The sequence below is a fragment of the Hipposideros armiger genome, unplaced genomic scaffold (genome assembly GCF_001890085.2).
Source record: "Hipposideros armiger isolate ML-2016 unplaced genomic scaffold, ASM189008v1 scaffold_1438, whole genome shotgun sequence".
Classification (NCBI taxonomy): Eukaryota; Metazoa; Chordata; class Mammalia; order Chiroptera; family Hipposideridae; genus Hipposideros; species Hipposideros armiger.
In genome coordinates, this window is record NW_017732788.1 from 200,946 (window position 1) to 215,968 (window position 15,023).

At 43.7% G+C, this 15,023-nt stretch overlaps 1 protein-coding gene across 4 annotated transcripts in view; it reads right to left on the minus strand.

Annotated features, from left to right (window-relative positions):
• The window catches only part of GCNT2 (glucosaminyl (N-acetyl) transferase 2 (I blood group)), a 98,405-nt gene that overhangs the window by 45,951 nt on the left and 37,431 nt on the right, over positions 1-15,023 (minus strand). The window contains exon 1 of one of the 4 annotated variants that reach the window (XM_019633919.1): positions 11,245-12,602. The exons of the other annotated variants lie outside the window; for them this stretch is intronic. Coding sequence (XP_019489464.1) covers positions 11,245-12,163 — 919 coding nt within the window. The 5' untranslated portion in view covers positions 12,164-12,602. Of the gene's footprint in view, positions 1-11,244; positions 12,603-15,023 lie in introns of those variants that run through there. 4 annotated transcript variants of the gene reach the window in all.

Consider the following 15,023-nt stretch of genomic DNA (forward strand, 5'->3'; position numbering starts at 1 on the left):
AACCTTCTGCCACTCATGGTTTTGTTCAAAAGCATCTCAAAAAAGAATGCTACATACCATGTGGGTCAGAAGATGAGAGAAAGAGAGGCCTGTAAGTGGCTCTGGCATTGAGTAATCCCATTAAGAAATGGTTAGTTAGGAAAGTAATCAATATTATTACTTGCTGCTTTGGATTTAGCTTTCTAAGGTTGCAAATTGTTCACTCTGAGACTCAGGAGGGGAAAAAAAAATCACCAAAAATCTTAGCAGGGCATTTGCTTCACCAAATAATAGATGAAATCCATCAAAGAAGTAGCCTTATAAAAACTCAGATTGGTTATAAAGCAGAGGCCTCTCTGCTGTTGGGCTGTTTTTTTCCTTCTTTGGTGCAGAGTCAGACACCAGTTGGTAAGCTCACGGATGGTTGGCCTCAGCCTGAAGCAGTCTGGCTTGAGCCGGTGATGCTCCCAAAATTGAGAACCCCAAGATGAACCAGAAGCTTTGCAAAAACTGGGGGAGAGAGAATAGTCCCATCGCTATTGACCCGAAGCAAAATGGTCTTCAGGAAATGTCCTGGGAAAACTGAATATGGCTAGAAGATGCTGACTGAAGCTGACACCTCAGGATTTGGCAGGGGAATCTGAGCTTTGTGTGTGTGTGTGTGTGTGTGTGTGTAGTGATGGGAGTAGTGGCGAAGGGGGTGGTGATTTGCAGCTGACTGAGCAGCAGAGCTGAGGGGCATATTAAAATTTATTTCCGGGCCGGCCGAGTGGCGCGATGGTTAAAAACTCGCTTGGGATGCCAGAGGGCCCCGGTTCGGATCCCACATATGAGGGCCAGTGACACTGCCCTCTACAGCTAAGATGCTGAACAACAGCTCAACCTGGAGCTGGGCTGCCGTGAGTTGCTGGCGACAGCATAGGCTGCAGTCCCTATGGCAGTGGGTTGCCATGGGCTACCGTATGTAGCCAGCAGCCAACGTGAGCGGCCAGCAGCCGCAGTGAGCAGCCGTCCAGAAGCCAGCGACTGATCTGCCTCGCCAGGGAAGAGCGCAATGATGGTGCCAACTTGGGCCAGTGAAGCAGCGTCCTCCACAACTAGATTGAAGAACAAAACGACAGCAACTTGTCTGTTCCCCTTCCCCTAATTCCCCAGCACTGTTCCCATCCCCCCAATTACCCAATAAAAATCTTTAAAAAAAAAATTTTATTTCCATCTGACTCAATTTAATTAATATTTATTCTTATCCCACTGGATGCTCACTATGCTACTAAAAATATAAAAGACCCTGAAGAGATTATAGTCCAGTCAGGGTAATGTGATATTTACATTCATAATTATAATGCAGAGAATATTATAGAATGACATAAAGGAGTTACAACAAAGGTTTACAAGGGTGCATAGTTGAAGAAAAACAAAAGGTCAGGAAAATGACAACCATTAAATGCAGACCCATTAAAATTATTTAAATCAGAGAGATGGAGGGGATTGGCCCAAGTAAAGAGAATGACATGCAGGAAAGTACCAAAGTCTCCTGTTTTTTCTGGAATGTCCCTTTCAGGGACAGCAGCAGTGGAGATTAATAGTGAGGTGTTATCAGTGATAGTGAGGTGATATCTGACAGGGATATGTTGATATCCTGCATGCTATGTGGAGATGTTTATACTGACTAATTCAATAAACTGTTGAAATTCACTGAAGCTTTTGGGATTGAGAAGTTATTCTTAGAGCTATGCCTTAAAAAGAAAACTATGTCAAGAGTGTTAGAACGGTTTGAACAGGGAGAGCTGGGTCAGAAAGACCACTTGGAAGGGTCTAACAATCCACGTGAGAAGCACGATGGCCAGAATCAGAAGGGTGGTAATGGGAACAGGGAGGGTGATATACACGCTGGAAACCTATCGCAGACAGAATGTGCAGAATGTTCTGATTAGATATGAGGGCTGCACGAGGGGAAACTGGCTGAGAGGACGGCAGTGCCAGTCACGGAGATCTTGAGGAAGTGTGCTGGTGAGGAGTAGGAAGGTGGCCAGGGGAGTATGTCAGCAGGTGCTGCATGTCCAAACGACAGAGAGAAACGTGGGAGAGGGCCTGAGAGCATGATGAAGGATTTTGATTTATCAGTACAAAAATGGGGCTGAGCTGTGCACGTAAATGAGATCAGCAAGGGAAAAAGAACAGTAAGAGCCAAAAAGCAAACTGAGGAAAGACTCAAGGAGGAGGGGGGCGTCGGGGAAGGGAGGAGAGTTTACTGAAAACTTAAATTTCCCTAATTCTGAGTTTCACTGAGAAGAGTGGCTCTAAAAATCAACTTTTACCCAAGTCCCAATTCAATAGTTGGTAACCAAATATAGGAAATGAACAGAATTATCCATTTAAAAACAAGTTTCTCAAAGAGGGATTATAAAAGCAATGGCCTTTAGCACATTTGGCAACATGACAGCCTTTTCATAATGCTGGAAGTTGTAGCTCAAAATCCTGTGACAGTGTTGTTCAAAGGTTTCAGTCTTTGATAACTATCTCTTTGTAACATGTTGACCCTATCTGCCTTTCTAAGGAAAAATGATTTTTAGAAAAGAGCGATTTTATACATTTCGTTGTGAATAAGGGACAGAACACTGGATCAGAAGTAAAATGATCTGAATTTGTGCACTAACTAACCAATTACTAGCCATTCTAGAAATTCAACATATACTTAGAGGTCAGGTTGCAAGGTTAGTGTATAAAAGAAAACAACATACAGTCAAAATTCCTCTGGAGAAATTCCTTGGGAATGTGCCACGTTCAAGTGACAGGGTTTCCAAATTTCCAACACAGCCAATTTTCCCTTTAATCTTAGTCCAAATGGTGGTTTCCTCTAATGAGCACAAGATGAAGCACTTGGCTCACACTGAGCAGCTATGTTATGAGATGCACACTGTACCTTTACGTACATGAGCCATGGCAGCCAAGACCCAGCATGGGAAAGAGCAGTAAGTCACGCTTACTCTGGACTCCAGACTCAATGCTCACCGGATGGAGCGGAGGGCAGAGTGGGATGGCCGACACCATTTGAAGTTACATACAATGTGTGTGTGTGTGTGTGTGTGTGTGTGTGTGTGTGTGTGTGTGTGTGTGTGTGTACAGTTGAGTTTGTGCAAGTTAAATGAATATCAGCCGAGACTCTGTTGTATTGAGCACTGTTTGTGTGCTGGGTATAAGGAAAACAAAAATTAGCAGGTGCAGGTGCTCCCCTTGAAGCTCAGTCTAGAAGCCACTAGGAATACAAGCACTGCAAGACTAAGAATACGACTGTGATGCAAGCGTGGCAAGTCCACAGGAGCAATATTTAAGAAAGACTTTTTGAAGAATGTGACTCTAAGTTGAATCTTAAAAGAAAAGCACATATCAGCCAGATGAGGAAGGAAGAACATTCCAGAGCATCCTGACATGCCTCGAGGCAGGGAGGGTGGAAGGGGCACATTTGGGACCCACAAGCCATGCAGTAGAGCTGGAGTGCAGTACGGGATGGGGTACATGGTGAGGGAAGGTCTGGAAAGGCCAAGGGGCCAGATCTCAGGGAGCTTCCTGGGCCCAATGAAGAGGCTAAGATGCTACATGGGAGGGGATAGGGATCCACAGAAGGTTTCCCAAGAAGGAGAGAGAGATAATCATGTAATCAAGGTGAATTTTTATAAAGGTCATTCTGTCACTGTGGTAGTGGGTTTAAGCAGGCTGAGAATGGAGTCAGGGAAAGTAGTTAGAAAGGAACTAGACCATTGTAGGAGAGAGATAAAAATAGATGGATGGTGGCACCAGAAATGGAGGGGAGACCAATATCCAGATCCAGTTTATGGAGTATTTACTCTGTACCCGGCACTGTGCCCAATACTTGCACACATTGTCTTGCTGCTTCTGCCAATAACCCTCTGAACAGGGTCCTCCAGGTCACATGACCCCTGTAGCCTTCACACAAGGGCCTTGCCCACCTCATGCCAGGTCCAGCCCTCGCCCTTGCTCACTCCCACAGCCACAGGGCTGCTGTTCTGGCTCCTGAGCACAGGGGCTCTTCTCGCTCACCTCAGGGCCTTTTGCAAGCCCTCATCCCACTGCCTGGAACCCTTTCCCAGGTGGATGGATGGCTGGTTCTCACACAGGAAGTGCAGTTTGTATGCTACTTTTGCCAAGAAGCTTCCCTTGATGCACCCCATTTAAAGTAGGTCCCTTCCGGGAGTATAATCAATAATATTGTAAATATTTTTTAGGGGGTCAGATGGACTCATGTCTTGTTAGGAAGACCACTTCGTAGACGGTGTAGAGGCCTGACCACTGCACTGTACATCTGAAGCTGCTGTTGAATAACGCTGTGTGTCAACTAAGATTTGATATATATGTGGTCACGGGATGTGGAGTACAGTGCAGGGAGTGGAGTCGATGGAATTGTGATAGATATGTGTATCGGGGGAGGGGGCGGTTGATTGGGGGAAAGGGGGTGTCACTTTGTGAGGGGTGAAAAGTATAACTATTGCATTGTTTTGTACACCTAAATCTAATAATAAAAAAAAATTTTAAATAAAGTAGGTCCTTTCCCATATCAGCCTGCGTTTCCTTTTTTTGTTCCTGCCTGCATTTTCTTTATAGCACTTACCATAATTTTTAATTATCTTGTCTACTTTTTATTATCTGTCTCCCACTTCTAGAATATATACTCCATGACAGTAGGGGCCTTATTTGTCTTATTCACTACTATAACCCAGTGTCTAGTGATTCATAAATATTGATTAAATGATAATAACAATAATCACAATAATAAAAGCCAACACTTAAAATATGTGCCAGGCATGCGTCCAACTCATTTAAACCTCACGTATGCGATATAAATATTATTTTCACCATTTTGTACATGGGAAACTGAGGCCCCCAAATTTAGGTAGCTTGTCCAAGGTCACACAGCTTACAAATGGCAAAGCAGGGATTCAAATTCGGGCAATCTGGCTCCAGGATCCATGCTTTCACATTTATGCCACAACACAACTCTAAGACTGAGCTTTATAAAGATCAGGTCACATGGGGACCGGCCGAGTGGTGCATTGGTTAGGAGTTGGCTTGGGAAGCCAGCCCTGAGCAGCAGGGTCCCGGTTTGGATCCCACATGAGGGCCAGTGATGCTGCGCCCTCTACAGCTAAGATGCTGAACAACAGCTCGATCTGGAGCTGGGCTGCTGTGAGTTGCCGGCGACGGTGTAGGCTGCAGTAGGGCTGCAGTGGGCTGCCATAAGCTACCGTGAGTGGCCAGCAGCCAGCGAGAGCTGCTGTGAGCCGCAGTGAGTGGCCAGGACAGCTGGCGGGTGATTGCCTCACCCAGGAAGAGTGCAATGATAATACTAACATGGGCCAGTGAAGCGACGCCCTCCACAACTAGACTGAAGAACAAAAGGACAGCAACTTGTCTGTTCCCCTTCCCCAATTCCCCAACTCTGTTCTCCTCCAATTCCCCAATAAAATCTTTGGGGGGAAAAAAAAGATCAGGTCACGTGGCTAGTGATGGAGGAGCTAGGGTTCCAACCTGGTTCTCTCTGACTCTGGAAGCCAAGCTCCAGGGAAGAGCAAAGTGACAGGGATCGAGGTGGTGAAAAATAGGGAGTGAAAGAAGCCCACCTATAAGTCAGAGCTAACAGAGGGTGGTGATGAATTCAGGAGCACATGAGTTGAGTTTTGAGTGTGTAGAATTTGAGGTGCCCACTGCCCACACTCTCTACTGTGCTTCCTGTTTTTGGAGAAGGATACATTACTCACCCTGATTCCACCTTCATATATGTAAATTTGGATTTACATACCAACCGGACAAAATTTTTGTGAAGCTTAAACTGAGATAATGCAGACCCACAGGCAAATGTTCAGTAAACATTAGTTCCCTCATCTTTCCTGTACCTTCTGCTTACATGAAAAAGCCTTAAAGTTTGGGGGAAAAGAGCTAAATATCAAGATGGCATAAGGGACAAGAGAGAACATGCTTGGGTGGGTCCAATTACAGAATCGTTCCATCAGCTTAATAAGACTTAGAATTAGCTAAGTTTCATCTTCGGAACACTTGTGTTGCAATAATTAAAAGAAGAATTCGTAAAACTAGGTTTAAGTTAATATAAATGTATAACATAAGTCTTAACTCTCCTTCTCCTGGATGTTTCTTTTTATTCTTACTTCTTGCTAGGTACATGTACTATTTGCCTTTGGACAAGTCACATATTTTAATCTTAAATTTTCTCATCTGCAAAATTGGAACAATAGTCCTCCTCTTACAGGGTTCTTTTAAAGAGTAAAGGAGTTAATGTATAAGAAATCCTTTTGCAAACTAAGTACTATCCAAATATAATAAAGGAACATTACTAAAAATGTTTTTATGAGGAAAAAGCTGTACGCTTGTTGAGATCATGCCACTTTCCACAAAGATAATTTAATTAGCATTTTCCAAGTTAAAACAGTTCAAGTGCTTAAAGCTACATATCACATTAAACCTTGCCCCTCTGATATCATATGGACATTTCCACTCTGCCTGCAGGACAAGGAACTATCTTGCAGTGAGCTTACGCTTTTGTCTGCCCAGCAGCACTCCACTGCAGCCTGCCCCTCACCTCTAGCTCTAGTGTGGGAAAGCAGCCCCAGAACAGCTAGTCAGCATTCTTCATCCCCCTGATTTGTTTATGGACAGGGATTTGAGCCAAGCAGAGCCAATCTGAGGACTCCCCCGAGCTGTTGCTGTAACTATTAGGCAAAAGACTTTCTTATCCCCCAGGAGTGCCAGCTGTCAGAACCAAACACCTGGAGCTACTGCTGGCCATCTCTGACACCATATGGGGACCACCTGCCTCAATGAGGCCAACACAGACAGAGGCAAAGAGATAGAGTGACCAGATTGTCCCAGTCTGTCTGGGAGGTTCCTGGTTTCCGCACTGAGAGGCCCATTCCCAGGACCCACCGTCAGACCTGGGCAACAGGGATTGTCGGTCTCCCCACAGAGAGACGACCTGGCAAGAAAGTTCCTGAATATATTGTTCCAACCCTTGATTCAGCTTCATTTGGAGCCCCTCCTTGAACACCTTAATTCCATGACTCAGTAAGTTCTAGTGTCTGTTTAAGCAACTTTGAGTTGCATTTCTGTCACAACTTAGAGTCTTAACACACTCCCAAAGAATGTGCATATATAAATAAAACTCTAAGTTTAAAATGCAAAATAAATTGAAGTAGGAAACATGCTATTTTTAGAATTGAAAAAGGAGGAAATGTGATCCTGTGGTCACTTCTGAGGTCAAGATAATTTGTTTGACAAAGGAGCTCTGAAAAAAATGTATACAAAATGGAAAAAGGAAGAGAGGCAAATGAAACCATTCTTATGGAAGAAAAATATCATGGCATGAGAAAGGTCAGAATAATGCGTGAGCGAAAATTCAAAAGAACAGACTTATGCAGTGAGAGAAAAAAACATAGCTGAAGCCAAAGTATGTAGCAGTGTGGCCTTTTCATTAGAGATGGACCTGCCCTGAAGTGGGACAACAAGACAATTTAGTCATAGGAACGGACTGCAAAAAAACTAGACCACAAGCAGCTTCTGCAGATGCTAAACAATTTAACAAGGTTTAAAGCAAAAATCTAAATGATCTCTGGCACTCCTGTCTGGGGCAGGTAGGCAAAAGAAAATACTAGAGGAACAACCAGAAAAGCTAGAGAAAATAGGCTTTTCTTAAGGTGCTATAGTAGCAATGATTACAAAGACTTGAGAAGGTAAAAAATATAAGCAGGCACAAGAATTTGGGGTGAGGCACTGCTAGCAGAGCTTGATATTCTATAGTATGAGTCAAAGAAATGTGTGCTCCTGGACAGTTTCCTTTGAGAATATGGCCAGAGAGGGAGGTGTAGACATTCCGTCTGTACAGGAGTCACAGAGGATGGAATGACAGCCACTCAGTCTGGCCTCCCCTGAAAAAGGATATGAGACTGGGGCCCCCAAGGGACTCCTTCTGGCCCCACCATTTCTATTTCGAATGCAGTATGGGAAAATCCTAAGGCTTGAAAACCAAGAGAGAAGTCATTTCCTCATTAGAAAGACTTTTTTTTTTTTAAATTGTGAAGCTATGTGATTTAGTGCTATCTCTATGAATATATTTTCTATTGAGTCTCACCAATTTTTAACTGTTTTCACTTTGCTTTCTGGTATCTCATTATAAGGTACTAATCATCGCCTTGGCCATATTAATCTTGTGGATGTTTGGGGAAACCTGATATGCCTATGCAGGATCTTTCTAACAAAGACACTTTAGGATGTTTAAGAGAAAGAGAGAAGGAAACTTTGAGGAAGGAAGAAACAGCACTCACTAGCCTTGCCTATTTGCAATAAAAAGATGTTTATGCTGTATTTACTGAAGAACTTTTCCCCTTAAAACAAGATATTGAAAATAGAAGAGCTGGGCCAGCCGAGTGGCACGTTGGTTAAGAGCTGGCTTAGGACACCAGCTCTGAGCATCAGGGCCTGGTTCAGATCCCACATTAAGGCCAGTGATGCTGCGCCTTCTACAGCTAAGAAGGTGAGCAACAGCTCAACCTGGAGCTGGGCTGCCCTGAGTCAAACCAGCGACTGCGTAGGTTGCAGTGAGGCTGCAGTGGGCTGTCATAAAACTACAGTGAGTGGCTGGCAGCTGGTGTGAGCAGCCGGTAGCTGGCGTGAGCTGCCAAGAGCCACCATGAGCGGCCGCCCAGTGGCCGGTGACCGATCTGCCTCGCCCGGGAAGAGCGCAATGATAAAATACCTACATGGGCCAGTGAAGCGATGTCGTCCACAACTATACTGAAGAACAGAAGGACAGCAATTTGTCTGTTCCCCTTCTCTGATTCCCCAACGCTGTTCCCCTTCTCTGATTCCCCAACGCTGTTCCCCTCCCCCAATTCCCCAATAAAATCTTTTTTAAAAAAGAAAAGAAAATAGAAGACCTGATATAGTTAAAGTGTGTCTGGTAATAAAGAAGCAGATTCACACACCAAATCTTAAATCACAGTGAACCCTCTAGCATAAAGCCACTGGACTTCCTTGAATTTTACATTGCCTTTGAAGATGAGCTAGCCAATACTGGGGCTAGAGTGTTTGATGTCTTTTCTTTAAATCACTTGTAATTCAGGAAGGCCCCCCTGTGAGCAAGATATCCTGATGCTGCTGTCTGCCTGAACCAGAATAGCATCCAGAGTCTAAGAAGAGAAGGAGACAAAGCCCCAGGAAATGTCACGTTATCCTGAAAAGCTTGCCTTCCAGAAAGACCTGACAGCCCACTGACACAGCCAGCCTGTGCTCACCTGCCTCCCAGGAGAGATGCTCTCTTGGCAGAACTCTCACCTCCAGTTTCCTACAAGAGGAACGGAATGCATTCACCAGAGCTAATTAGCAACGCCAGATTCACCAGTATTTCCACCTTTCTACAAATACCAGGTAGTTGTGTGCTGGGTGTTTATGTGCTTCAGAGCATTATGTTTTCTGCAAAGAAAAGCATGTGTAGGGATGAAATGGATCTTCCTACCTGTGCCCTCATTTTGTGGCTAGGAGATTTGAGGTTCCAAGAGATTCCGTGATTTACATGGGGTCATACTGTTGCTGGGACAGGGCAGAAGCCAGTGTGCCACACTGCAAACCTACAGCAAAAATGGTTTTCTCTCCTGCACCGATCCAGGTGCCATTCTTGGCCTCCAACCTTGTCTATTTTACTAAAGCTGGAAAGGAGAAGGGGGTTAGGGGGAACAAGAAGGCAACTGAAAGTTTCTTTTTTCCTTAATTTTCTTACACTGATTTGACACTGCTGAGACTGACAGTCCTTTTTTCAAAGTAACTACAGACACTTAAAACTAACCAAAACCCAGGTTTTTACCCAGGCTTTTGATAAGATACAAAATGTCTTCGTTTCAGTGTAATATCTAAAGAACCATATGGGTAGACCCAAACTTTTATAAATCTTGAGGGAATAATGAAAAGAAAAAGGGAATAAATATTTAACTATGAAAACCAGCCTCCCAAATTCGTACCTAAGACTCCCAAATTAGATGCCAATGACAGAAATAACAGACAAAAGTTTAAAAAAAAAAAAAAGGTGGTTGTGGGGAGAGGAAGGTCAGGAAAGAGAGAAAGACAGGACAAGAGCCAGTCCTGTTCCCCAGGCCAGTTGCCCTGGGATTCAGAGTCCAAACACAATATTTTCCAGAGAAAGCTGGCGTGTTTATCGCCCAGCAGGCCCTGCCCTGCAGCCTGAGAGCACCTACCAGTGTTTCCAACTTGGCAGTCCCCCAACAACCAGAACAATGATTGCTTTTCTCTTGCTATAATAATGCTGTAGAGTTCATCAGAGATCCATTTTGTATTTCTCATTGAGTCCAAAGTCTGCTATTTCCTTCAGAAGAAATTCTATCGTGTTTTATATAGTTTTAAAATAATAGATCTGGTCCATTAGTAAAGTAGAAATGTTTTGATGAAAAAGAAAGGAGCATCTCCTAGAATCTCATTCTTTATCTGAAGTAAAAAAATACATTCATATATATGTATATATATACATATATATTAGACTCTACACCTATGATATGGCATATGCATGAATCCAAATATTTCTCAGCTCACTGAGTCTTAGGGAGGTCACTGTGGTGCCACAGTAAAACCTTGTGCTTTGCCATTTATTCATTCATCCATTCATTCACTCACCTAATAGATATTGGGTTGTCGGAAAAGTCATGACGTATTTTTTCTGTTTTTTGTTGCAAAAATGCATCATGACTTTTCCAACAACCCAATATTTATTGAGAATTTACTACGTGTTTTAAGCATTGCGGCTACAGCAGTTAACAACAAAGAAAATGGCCCAACTTCAGATATCCGGCTGATAAGAAAGAACCTGTGAAGGTAGGCAGGAAAATGGCCAATGCAAAGGCCCTGGGGTAAGAGCAAGTTTGACAAACTTAGGGGAAGGAAGGAACTCCAGTGGGAATTGAGACCATAATATCTATTGTGGGAAAGATTTAATAAGATGATAAGTGCAAAAGAACATGATGAACTGCAAAGCAATACCACTGAAAGGTATTATATGGCTGTGCTAGAATATCACAGTGTTGCATAGAAAATATCACTCTGCATTTAGAAAGGATTAGGGTGAGAACTACATATTTCAGTTTTCATCTTCTACTTCAGATAAAAAGGAGCAGGCTCCCCAAAGGCCTTTTCAAGTGTGGCGCATCGTCATCACATGAAATAAGGGCTCTCACCTACCTGGAATCCTATTGAGCGTCACCCAGAAATGTTCATCGGGACTGAATGTGTCTTTGGACCACTGGAGCAAATCAACAGCCCGTGGGTCCTGGAGGACAAAGCTGGTAAACTCTCTTGATAGAGCAACATAGGCAGAGCCAAAGAAAATGGTGAGATTATGGGGAGGAGGCGGCTTCAGAGCTGAGGTTCTGATCACATAGGAAAGCTCTCTGCCCAGGTGCTCGCGATGGACATATTTGGTCCGACCTATTGCATGAGCTGGGGGCAGCACCCCTGGGGTAATGTTTTTCCCTTTAAATCCTTTCAGATACTGAACTATTTCCCTGTTGGTTTTCAGGGGGAAATCTTGCCCACAGGTGTTGATGGCGTACTTCCATGGGATCTCCGAGGCCACAAGATCTTTGATGCAGTTCAGGTCAGCCTGGAGCCTGGAAATCCCACCATAGACAACTGGCTCCATCTTGGAAGCCAGAAAAGCATTTGGGAAGCAGCTCAGTAATTGCTCCACTGCCTCTTTAAATTCGACTGTCGCTTTTTCATCCACATGCACGCAGTAGACATTCTGGGGCATGTAGATTGCCCTGAAGAGCCTTGCAAAGGTATCAAAATTGTGATGGATGACCATTATATACGCCAAAGGAAATTCAGCTTCTTCTTTAGATAAGGGGGCCATGATATAGTGGCTCTGGGTCAGGTATTCTTTGCAAGAAGGCTTCTCATATATCATTAGTTTGTTTCTCCACAGGAAAGGTGTTTTGCCTTTGATAAAGGATGTGCAAACTTGAGTCAGCATCAAAGTGTCCGAATTATTTAGCCTCTGGAAACTTTGCTCACCCCCAAAGCTGAATACGTAGAACACGATAAAAATGATTACACAAGAGACAGAAACTATGAAGAGGTAACGCATTGATGAAGACATGCCTCAAAGAGGAGCGAGATTTCAAAAACCATGAAAACCCGTGAGCTCTTTCCCAAACTTACTTTTTCCTCTGAGTTCTTATTTTGGTACATACTCCAGTCATTCCTAACCTGAAGGAAACGCTGTGAATTTATTCTGTTTCATGCCGAGAGTCCAGCTGCTGGCTCTGTCCCCATGCTGATATTAGCAACTGATCCCGCCTCGCTCTCTGCCTCTATCAAACCGCCTTTGTCTAAATCCCAGTAGCAGGGTGCTTAAGCCCAGCCTTTTTCCCTCCCTCTGCCTCCCTGCTTGCATCTACAAGCCGTTAGTTTCACTTAAACTCTGGTAACTGCATTTCCCCTGCAGATTTAGTTTCTCCCATCTCTTTCCTTTCATGTCCCATGTTTCCCGCCGCCCCTTCCCCCATCATTATTGTCATTCAGGGAATTTGTACAGTGAAAGCCAAAGTTGAAATACTGTGTTCTGGCAGACAAGCATTTCCTGCGAGTCATCCAACAGGCTGTGGCACTCACCCCCTCTTGTTGGTCATGGCAGTGATCCACGACCTGGCCCCTCCACTCTCCCAGCACAATCCACGGGATCTAACATAGTTTTCACGCTCAAATATGCTGCTTTCATGAAAAGAAATGAATGAAGTGACTAGTAAAATAAACCTCATCCATCCTGGCTCCTTTGTAAAGCTCTCCTGCCCCGCCCTACCCTATTCTAAAACAAGAGATTACAGGAGTTCCAGTCCTAGGGGATCTGAAGTGGCAGGGATCCTGGTCCTGTGACTTTGAGATTAGGTGACAGCCCCTCTCCTCCCATTTCCAGCATCCACTGTGGGGCCTGTCATAGAATGTTGGGGTCAAAGGAACAAGTCCCGAGCTACAGCCACAGCAAAGAATTTGAATCCTGGCCATAAATCATGCTTAGATTAGGGGACCTAGGGGGCATTCAGGTCTTAACCACCAGGAGAACATCATCTAATACTCAGGGAGGTGATTTATACCTGCCCAGTTAAGCTTACCGACCGCCTAGGAAATGAATGTGGTTTTCCCCTGTTTGTAAATCATAGTGTTTTGGCTAAGGAGTACCAAGCTCTTCCACTTAGAAGATTCTCTTCTACAGCCTTTCACTTTTCCACCAGCTATTTTTTAATAGATGAATATATTTTATTTCAAATGACTCTGAAACACCAGTTCAACTACTTAACGCCTTCCCATTTCTCTCCACTGTTTATCTGAACGTAACACTCCAACCCTATGGCATTAACTCACCTGGGAGAATGAGCCCCACTCCACCCCATGAAGAAATAATGCTCTCTCTCTCCTTCCTTTTGAACAGTCTCTACCCTGTTATTAATGGACTAGAACAATGCAGGTGTGCCAACTCTGCATTGTTCAGCACAGGCAGGCAAAGCAAGGCTACCTGCCATGATTCCAGGCAGCCCACTCCAACCAAATGACGCACTGCTTCCTGAACGCACTGCAGTTTTTCATTCTTGTCATTCACGTTGCTCCCATTGTCCATTCTTACAGCTTGGACGTTATTTTCCAGTCTCCCTTACTAAATTCTCCTCATTCTTTAAGACCCATCAGAAATAAACTCTACATAGAACCCGCCTTTGGATTTGTCAGCAGAGTGAAGAAAGAAAATGCAGCCATTATATGGGTAAAGCAGATCAATCTCATTCTTAGTGTTTCTGTGGAGTAGAGCAAAGAAAATGATCATGGAAAATTCCAGCCCAAGCTTCTTTCTTTCCAAATAATACCTTTAAATGTTAGGTTATTATATATTCTGTTTCAAAACAACAGAGTAATTTCAGTATTTAGTTTGGCAAAGCCTTTTGCCCTGAATGAATATTAAAATATTTACAGTTTGACAAAGTATTCTGTGTACAGATACATAATTAGGCCAACAGAGGCTGTTTACGTTATTATTTCCAACTGGCCAATAACACAGGGGTTCAGATTTACACAGTCTTAGGGGACAGACATTAATAATGTTACTATATTAAGAAATACAGACACTAGCCAAATTAGGGGCTTACATAATACTTCTGTATTCAACCCATTAATTCAAATGGAATTGTTTGTGTGCTGAAAATATAGCTGTTTTTCCTCTCTGTCCTGTGGATATTCTTGGACCAACTTTCTCCACCTTCAGGTTTTCTTTTTAAGAAACCCCTATAGGAGAACTTTAAAAAAAGAAAACTAAAAAACAAAACAAAAACAAAAACCTGTTTGTTGCACTAGAGGAAGGCTGTCACCTGTTACCTTCCCTTCCTCACAGGCACATGGCCTGCTTCTCTAGAGCAGACACCGTGTGTGTTTTGCTACTGAGAAGGAACAGCTCAGCCTCCCTGATCCCGCCTTGGACTGCAGGCGAGGACAAGGTGGTTCTTGCCGGCCTAACAACCGTGAGTGTCGTTCACTTTGTAGGCAATAATTCCCGAACTAGCCAATTATTATAGGCTAGACATGTTTATCCTCCCCTAGAGCCACCTTAAAAGCTTGTTTTTCACTCCATTCAGAAGTCTTTATTCTTTTGTACATTATTTATGCATTTTCCCAGTTGTGAAGCTATCGCAAACACAGCTCCAAAATGAAGAGGGTATCCTTTCTTTGAAATGATGCAAGACTCAGAATCTCAATGAAATAAAGAACAAATCAAAGAGGGAAAAGAATGTCTGACGCTGCAGCACCTCTAAGCTTTCCATGTGAAGGGACAAGGGAGCCATCACTTGACACTGCAAGACCTAGACTAAGTGAAACCTGTGACAAAAGTAGCAGGCGATCATAAAAGACCTTGCATGTTGTGCTGAAAAACTTGGCCTTCAGCTTGCTGCCTAAGGAGCACCACCAAAGACTGTAGG